The sequence below is a fragment of the Epinephelus moara genome, chromosome 16, assembly GCF_006386435.1.
Source record: "Epinephelus moara isolate mb chromosome 16, YSFRI_EMoa_1.0, whole genome shotgun sequence".
Taxonomy (NCBI): domain Eukaryota; kingdom Metazoa; phylum Chordata; class Actinopteri; order Perciformes; family Serranidae; genus Epinephelus; species Epinephelus moara.
Window position 1 is genome coordinate 47441234 of NC_065521.1, and position 8465 is coordinate 47449698.

Genomic DNA, 8465 nt, shown 5'->3' on the forward strand with positions numbered 1-8465 from the left:
TGTGTGTGTGGTGTGTGTGTGTGTGTGTGTGTGTGTGTGTGTGCAATTTTTAAAATATTTTAAAGATTAGAATTTTATGTATATTTTGCTTCGTCATACTGTACTCTACATTTAAACTGAGGACTACAAGTTATTGTTTAACATTAAATGTAGTGAGACTCAGAAGGTGAAAGGACCTCATGTGGAGACTTAAGCAAAAACAAAACAACCCACCTTTCCACCGCCTGCGTCAGAGACATCGACTCACAGTCCAACCTGAGAGAATAGATCAGTGTTTTGGGAAACATGATGATTCACTTCCTCTGGAGACACTGGTGGATGGATACACTGTTGTTTGTCAAGAAATAGTTCCAGCAGGTTACTTTCCCTAAAACCAACAACCTGTTTTTATGTTTATGTTTGTGTGCAGAGTAAACAAATGAGATACAACATGTTGCTCAGTGAGCTTTAGAGCTGTTGTCTTTCATCTTGAAGCAGGCTGCTGTTTCCACCTGCTTCCTGTCTTTATGCTAAGCTAAGCTAACAGTGTCCAAACTGCAGCTCCACACCGAACACACAGACACAAGTTTGTTTCTGATCTTCTCATTTTACATTGATTATTGAGCTGTTTCTTTAACCAGTTGGAGCTGATCTAACAGTAAATGAGTCCCGGTGTTGAACTCTGACGTCAGACAGTGAAATAAAACTCAAACAGGATGTAACTTTACTCAGAGACTGAACTTCTTACCTGTCAGTGAGCTCATCTTCTGGTTACTTCCTGCAGGAGATCGGTTACACTCACATGAGGGTGGCTGAAGGTGTGAACTCCCTGCTGCAGATGGCCGGTCTGCTGGGTCGACTCTGCAGCAAGACAGCGCCCCCTGCTGCCAGCTGAACCCCACAACCCCCCGGACCACCTCTAAAACCTGTTGCTGCCTCCTCACAGCTCTCAGCGCAGGACTCTTTGTTAACAGCGCATGTTTCATGCTGACGGAGCTGCACGATGATGAACACTCCCTCAGTAGGTCAGGATGGCGTTTGACACGTGATGAAGATGATTTTGATTCAAATATGTCGTCAGTTTATCTGGGTTTATCTGTTGCACTTGGTTCAACCTGACATCACTGCAGACAGTTTGTGTTCGTCTGTGGAAACAAAATAATGTAAAAAATAAATCGCTTTTTCATTAATACATGTTGTCATGTTTTGTTTTTTTGCTGTTGGGTTACTAATTAACTCCTGAACCAGACTCAAAGCTGTGTGTATTCTCTGTTAGTTTGCCTCACTGACACTTGCCTTCTTACTTTTGGACGTTGCATATTTTCTTCTACAACAATAAAAAAAATGTTGCTGTTATGTTCAATTACTTGAGAATAATTTTGACTTTTCCTTGATAGATAATATTATTCTATGGTAGTGCTACTTTTACTGAAGTAAATGATCTGAATCAGAGTCCTGCATGGATCTGATTTTCAAGACCTGCTCATGAACCAGAACTATGAGGTGCAACACCGCAACCGTGTATGACCAGTTAGTTCCAACACGAGATCAATGGTCCGACCCAAAACTGCAGATCCTATAAAAACCATGCGCTGTTTAAATACTTTGGCTAGGTAAGATGTTTAAAGTGATCATTTAGGACCATTTAATACATGTGAAACTTTATTTTACATTTATAAGTAGTTTATCATTACATTGAGCAGTGCATCTCCACAGTTAAAGGGATAGTTCTGATTTTACAGTGGGGCTGTACGGGGTACTTCTCCACGAGCAGACATATTACATACAGAAGATGTCAGTCAGCACACGCCCAGTTTGGAGAAGCAGGAAGCTAAGCAATGAACTGCTGTGAAGGAGTCAGCAACAAAACGTATTTTAACTACCTAAACAAATCAATATCATTTTAAGTGTGTGCTACATGTAGAATATTTCCACTGCTTCACCTTGCCGTCAAAATGAAGCTGTTATATCGTTCTCTTCATTGAGAAAAACAGTGATTTAACATCAGTGAACACAGGAGCTGCTGGTCTACTGCTGCCTCTATCTGTTTGTTTGTGTTATTGTGTGACTTTGGTGTCTGAAAGGTTTACGTCAAATTCACAAAAGTCACACAATAACACAAACAAACAAACAAACAAACAAACGAACAAACAGGCAGCAGTAGACCAGCAGCTCCTGTGTTCAGTGAGGTAAAATTACTGTTTTTGTCAATGGAGTCTGGCTGTGACGAGAGTGGAGATGGGGATCTGAGGCTGGTAACAGCTTCACCGTCGGAAATTGCTGTCTGATGGAAAGGCAAACCAGTGAAAATAATATCAATATAGCGCACACAATAACTGATATTGATTCTTTTAGGTGGCTAAAATATGTTTTGTGGCTGACCCCTCCACAGCTGTACAGCGCATAGCTTTCGTGTTGGACTCCAGCCTGCTTCTCCAAACCGGGGGCTCATCGACTCTATCTAACACACTGACATATATATATATATATATATATATATATATATATATATATATATATATTTATTTTTTTTTTTTTTTTTTGGTATATTGTGTTTTTCTTTTTTGTATATTATGTAGCTCTAGTTAAAACATTACATTTTAGTTATTCTCATGTCATTTTAATATATTTATCAACCAACATCAACATGTTCTGTTTTTTTTTTACCCAGAACTGACCCTGTAAAATAAATTAAGAAATAAAGACCATCAGCTTTTTTACGTCCTACTGCAGGTTTATGATCTGAACACTTCCTCCACCACTGCAGAATATTCAGGTCAAACCACCTGTTTGGATAACGAGCTTTATTTCATTACAAACCTTGTTTACATTAAAAGTCATGAAACAACAAACCTCAGAGTAACAGAACAGCTACCAATGCTTCAGTACAAATCTTTAAGTAATAATAAATATTAAGAACAGTAACAGACGGCAGGAGCACAGTTAGTATATATAGAATAAAAGAACTAAATATTTGACTTTGTGTGAACCAGAGTTTCAGTTTGTGGTGTTTTTTGTTTCACAGAGAGGTTTTCAGGAAACATTTTAATGCTTCTGAAATCCCAATATGAGTCGACATGGCTGCTAACAAATATCAGGAGTTAGTGTCCTCGTTTCTCCAGCAGGGGGCGGCATCCCACCAGAGAGCAGAGCTTACAAACAGTAGGCATCATTTTGGAGAAGTTCAGTAGCACTGCCTGACACAGAAACCACTGCGTCAACATCAGCAGGACGAGCAACATGGCCGCCAGATGTCACAGCTCTGACTGAGCGCTTCAGTGCACAACACATCGACCGTTTGTGATCGTCTCCTCTGACACAAAGTGACAGTTAAAGTGCAATTTATCAAATCAATGTCACCGAAACCAAATAAGTGCTTACTGTCAGAGTGTCATACAGGAGCTCATTAGTCTGTATAATAATCAATAAACAACCCTGCTGGCAGCTTTCAGTCCGGAGAAACAAAAACTGCAACAACAACGTGGAAGAAGTTTTAACGTGTGTATTATTTTTCTGTGGAGGTGTTTTTCTTCCCGTCTCTGAGTTGAGAGGCAGGTTCACAGATGAACAACATCTCAGTTACTCACTGGACTGATACCACTGTACAGACTGCATGCCAAAACTCCACAACGAGCATGCTGTTGACGGGCCTAATGAACAGAGAGCAGGGCGGCGTCAGTGACAGCTCCACTGAAACTAAACCATGTACAGTGAAAGAAAAGGAGCACATGAGGTCGCTCAATTTAGAGGATGAAACAACTGTTCACCATAAATGATGATGTTTTTAAAATCAGTTAGGAACCCTCTGAAGTCTGGAGAACTAGACAGAAATCTGCCCGTTCACAGAAAAAACGACTACGAGCAGCAGTCTGATTTTTATCTGGAGAAAAAGTCGCCTACATGCTGACAGTGTTGGTGAAGCAGCGACGAACTGCAGCTGCTGAAGAGATATTTGGGCTGTCTGAGTGAACGATAGAGGAGTCGGACGTTTCGCATTCGTAACAGAATCACTGACTGAAATGACGGCACTTATTCCACCGTTTTAAACCCTGAAGTTTGGTCACATATATTGTCAGCTGCATGTTTAGTTTGATATTGTTTTGCTGTTGTTTAAAATCCCTCTGTTTACTACTAAACAACAGAGCATTTGTCAGACATTCCTGGGCAGGAGCAGTGTAATGCCCAGGCCACACTGCCTACAAGAACAACGCATGACGACTACCTCGCTGAACTGCTGCGGCACACGCGTGTGCAGTGTTCACAAAGACAGTGTTGCTGCTGCGGCGCTGCCTGCTGCTGTAACTACTGTATTTCCACAATTAAAAGTTGGTACTTCACAAATGTATGGAGCCGTGCAGCCGCTGCATCGTCAACAACACAGTCATGACAATATTTCACAATAAAAAGGCCTTGTTTTAACAGTTGAGGGGATTCTGTCAACAGGCATGTTGTCGGAGGGCTTTTATTTTGAAACGGGAAAAGGAACAGTTAAGTTATAAATAAATATTTATATTTTTTTGTGTCTGTGACAGATACAGATATTGAAACTGTACTAAAAGGTGATATCACGTCAATATGATTAACAAAAGACCTTTTTCACTGTCTATTTTTTCTGAAACTGTGCGCGTCATGTGGGAAAAATAGGCGAGACTCCTGTTATCTAGATGTTCAACAGGTGTGCCGCGCTGTAGCAGAGCTGCTGTGGCTGCTCTCATCTGTTAACATCAGCGCAGAAACAAAAACCAAGAGGTTCTGGGACACACGTGCTGCTCACACCAGCAGTGTGGCCCGGGCATAACTGATATTAAAAACTATTTTTGGGGCTTTTTGGTAACATATTCCCTTAAAGTTAGTGAATGGGTAGGAGGTGGGTAGGAAGAGGGTTAATCGTTTCAGAAACGAGCGTCATAGCAACCAACACCACCGCCATCAACAACAGTCTTAACAAAATAATAAAGATTATAATAATAAGAGTAATAATAAAAAGAAGGGGTCAGAACCAAACTCAAGGAAGAGAAATGATCTACTGAAGAAACACAACACAACTGAATGTTAATATAAACCAGCTGAATTTCATGTACAGTTACATCTACAGCGTCACCACGGCAACCGCATGGCTCCAGGGAGGAGGGAGTGAGAGAACGAACCAACATCAGCATCCTAAAGAGCACAGGATAACAGAGCCAACGCGGCCGACACAGCGGTCAAACCTACAGATATTTGAGGGTGTTTGTCTACGTGATGTCAGCTGTGACCTTTGTCTTTGGGAAGAATGTTTACAACTACGACGCAGAACCTGTTTGTCTGCGTCCTACACAGAGGAAAGTCCCAGGTGCACACAGCACCTGAGGAGGAAAAGAAGAAGAGTAAAGAGAGACAGAGCAGGAACAGTCCTACGCGGTCATTTCGATGGGGCGTTCTGCTGTATGTCCGGGGCTGGTGGGGTTAGCGCCCTCTGGCAGTGTGTTGGTGGTGCTGCGGCTCCGGACGCCGTCCGTGGAGCCGACGCTGGAGGCCGAGTGAGTCCTGGAGCGAACCAGCCGGGTCATACCAGCTGTGGGCACTGGGGGGGCGACAGAGACATGAATGTGTTAGAGACAGGAAACATCAGTGTGGAGCTGGTTCGTGTGTGTGTGTGTGTGTGTGTGTGTGTGGAGGACCAGGCTGTCTGTGTGATGATTTGAATCGTCCACACTGTGACCGAGCAGCTGGATTCAAATCTGATGACGGTGAGTCTGAGGCTCCGTTCACACTGAAGCTCCAAATATTTCACATGTTCTGCTCAGTGCAAACAGCAAGAAGCTGCACTGAGTCACGTCTTTAAGTCTGACAGGACTGAAACAACAGAACGCTGCACAGTGTGAACCTGAGGCAGCAAATCTGAATTAAAGGGCGGCTCCATTATTCATTTATTCACAGGTTTTTATATCATTCTGTAGCTTCTCACTAGAGTTCCTTTTATATTTAAATCCAAACATTCAATTTTTGGTCAACGTACCTACGCTTCAGCGTCGGGGTGGGTGATTTATCGTTCCAAATGAGCATATTGCAAACACTGAGTATAAATTGTCCCATCATTTTTCCAAGCCACCAGCATGAGACTCACTTCCATGTTTCATTCCTCTCTTCTGGCCTGAGACGAGCTGAGTGTTTCAAAATAAAAGCACCAGTGCTTCTGCTTTACTTTATTTAATTATAACAGGACTTTATTTAACTTTATTGTGACTGTGGTTCATTTAATAATTCTGTGTTTCAGTAGCCTACAGTGGTTCAGACACGATTTAAAAAAATTAAAAAGATGTATATAGTGTACGGTGATACAGCCCAGAAAAATATCACAATATTATTTTTAAACCATATTGCCCCGCCCTATTTCAGCGTCAAAGTGCTACTTTCCCAAGCCCTAGTAAAAACGTGTTCCCACATGACCTGACATTCATGACGCTGCTACTTATAAACCCTCTAACCCACCTCAAGTGCCTCTTCATGACTGAGCCGAGCCCTCCTCCGACCCCCAAACAGTCACGGATGCTTGGAAACATCCGGATGTTGACTTTACGTTAAATCAGATTTGAACGTCACACAATAACACAAACTAACTAACAGATTGAGGCAGCAGTAGACCAGAAACATTTTCTTTGTTAATGGAGTCTGGTGGCTTTGAAAAGAGCGATATAACGGCTTCAGTTTCCTGTCTCCTGTGCCTTCCGCCATCTACAGTGAGTAACACACTGACTATGGATAAATACCTTGTACGACTCCACTCAAAAAATCTGAACTATCCTTTTTACTTATTATCAGCGCTCCAATCTTGGAACCCATCAGCTATGGTCTGACGACAATGAAGCCTAATCTGATGGAGCCTGTGGATAACCACAGTTAAGACCTCCTCTTCCATGTGCTGATCATTTCGGCTGATCTCTATAAACAGACATTAGCATTTGAATGCAGATGGAAAAATTAAAAAATCAAATATAAAGTTAACTTGTGGTCAAACAAAAGCCGGTGGATTCCATGACTGCATTTTAGCACAATGTGTTCCACCTCTACTCACAGACTCGTTCCCTGCCACTCAGACGTGATTGGTCAATACTACTCTGACAGCAGAAGGTTTCCGATACCAAAATCATCTGCTGTCACCGACAGATTCTGTTTACATGAGTTGAATCTATGAGATTATCAGACCCCTAATCAACACTGCTTTTTGCCAACGACTGAGTGGGCCTGTTTAAAAAACCTGGAAAAGAACGCAGATGGAGCTGCCCTTTAATCAGAGTTTCCATCCCAATTAAACCACCTTACATCACTGACCTGAGCCAGCCCTCATCATGTTGTCACACTGTGTGTAACGCACCATGATGAGAGAGCAACACACTGAGACCAAACGTTCTGGTTTGTAAAACACAAAGTTTGTGCTCAGATGGCTCCGGGTTTGGGGATGATACATTCCCACAGTGGGAAATGTCACTTCGTTTGATCAAACACAGATATGATGTCGTCTGTTTTGTTTCTATTCTGATAGTTTTCATGTTACTGTGGGATGACTTTCTACAGAACATGAGCCGTTCAAAACTATCAGATATTAGTCTGCAGTGTGAACGGAGCTGAAGTGTGTTGGCATGCAGCACAGCCTGCTGGTCACTTTCACTGCAGAGGAAAAAATACAATCAGTGTGATCAGCTGATCAACAGCATGCAGGCACACACACACACACACACACACACACACACACACACACACACAGAGGCACAAAGACACGACGACAGACAGACGAGGGAAAGGAGTAACAAGACAAACAACACCACAGAAACAAAGATGGAAATGGAGACAGGCGAGAAGTTGGAGTGGGCGGAGTCAAGAGTCTGGTTGAAATCCTGATACCTGATTGGCTGCTCAGGCGGTTTAATACAACATGAGGGACTGGAGGAAACGAAGACAAAGAGAGAGAAGAAGAACAAGAGCATAAAGGAAGGAGGACAGGTTGACAGGTAAGCTGTAATCAGAGGCAACACACACACACACACACACACACACACACACACTAAACATTAATTTGTGTGTGTTGGGGAGATCCAACTGATTCATACACTGCTGTGTACGACACTGCAAACTGCTACTTACAGTTATTGACGCAGAGCTGTAGACACACACACACAAACACACACTTTTTGACTGCGCATCTTAGTGTAAACTATCAGTCATAATTTTCATTCTGTAAATCTCATTGAAACTAAACAGTCTTTAGACACCAAAACTTTTTATACCAGCAGCGATGTTAAAGGGAAATTTCCGTTTATTTCAACCTGTCTCCTATCGTCCTAAATTTGTTTCAAGTGACTAGTGACGAAAAAAATTAGTTAGCATGTTAGCCGTTAGCCTAGATACAGCCGGGGCGCATAGTAGCGTCAGACCTGTTAAAACTTAAGTGAACGGGCAACCTTCAAGTGCAAAGTTAGTCCACTAAACAAGCTTTTTTTCCACAAAGA

The 8465-nt window shown here is 42.2% G+C and overlaps 2 protein-coding genes across 3 annotated transcripts in view; one reads left to right on the forward strand and one right to left on the reverse strand.

The window, feature by feature from the left end:
• Positions 1 to 1169, forward strand: part of rfc2 (replication factor C (activator 1) 2) — a 6282-nt gene extending 5113 nt beyond the window's left edge. Inside the window, exon 6 of the mRNA XM_050064480.1 lies at positions 764 to 1169. Within this exon, the coding sequence (XP_049920437.1) occupies positions 764 to 874 (111 nt within the window). The 3' untranslated portion in view covers positions 875 to 1169. The remainder of the gene's footprint in view (positions 1 to 763) is intronic.
• A 1405-nt stretch (positions 1170 to 2574) lies between these two features.
• LOC126402470 (protein NDRG3-like) overlaps positions 2575 to 8465 on the reverse strand; it is a 27822-nt gene continuing 21931 nt past the window's right edge. The window contains exon 16 of one of the 2 annotated variants that reach the window (XM_050064488.1): positions 2575 to 5542. In XM_050064488.1, the coding sequence (XP_049920445.1) occupies positions 5373 to 5542 (170 nt within the window). In that variant the 3' untranslated portion in view covers positions 2575 to 5372. Of the gene's footprint in view, positions 5543 to 5596; positions 8117 to 8465 lie in introns of those variants that run through there. The other variant, XM_050064489.1, reaches the window with a different exon arrangement.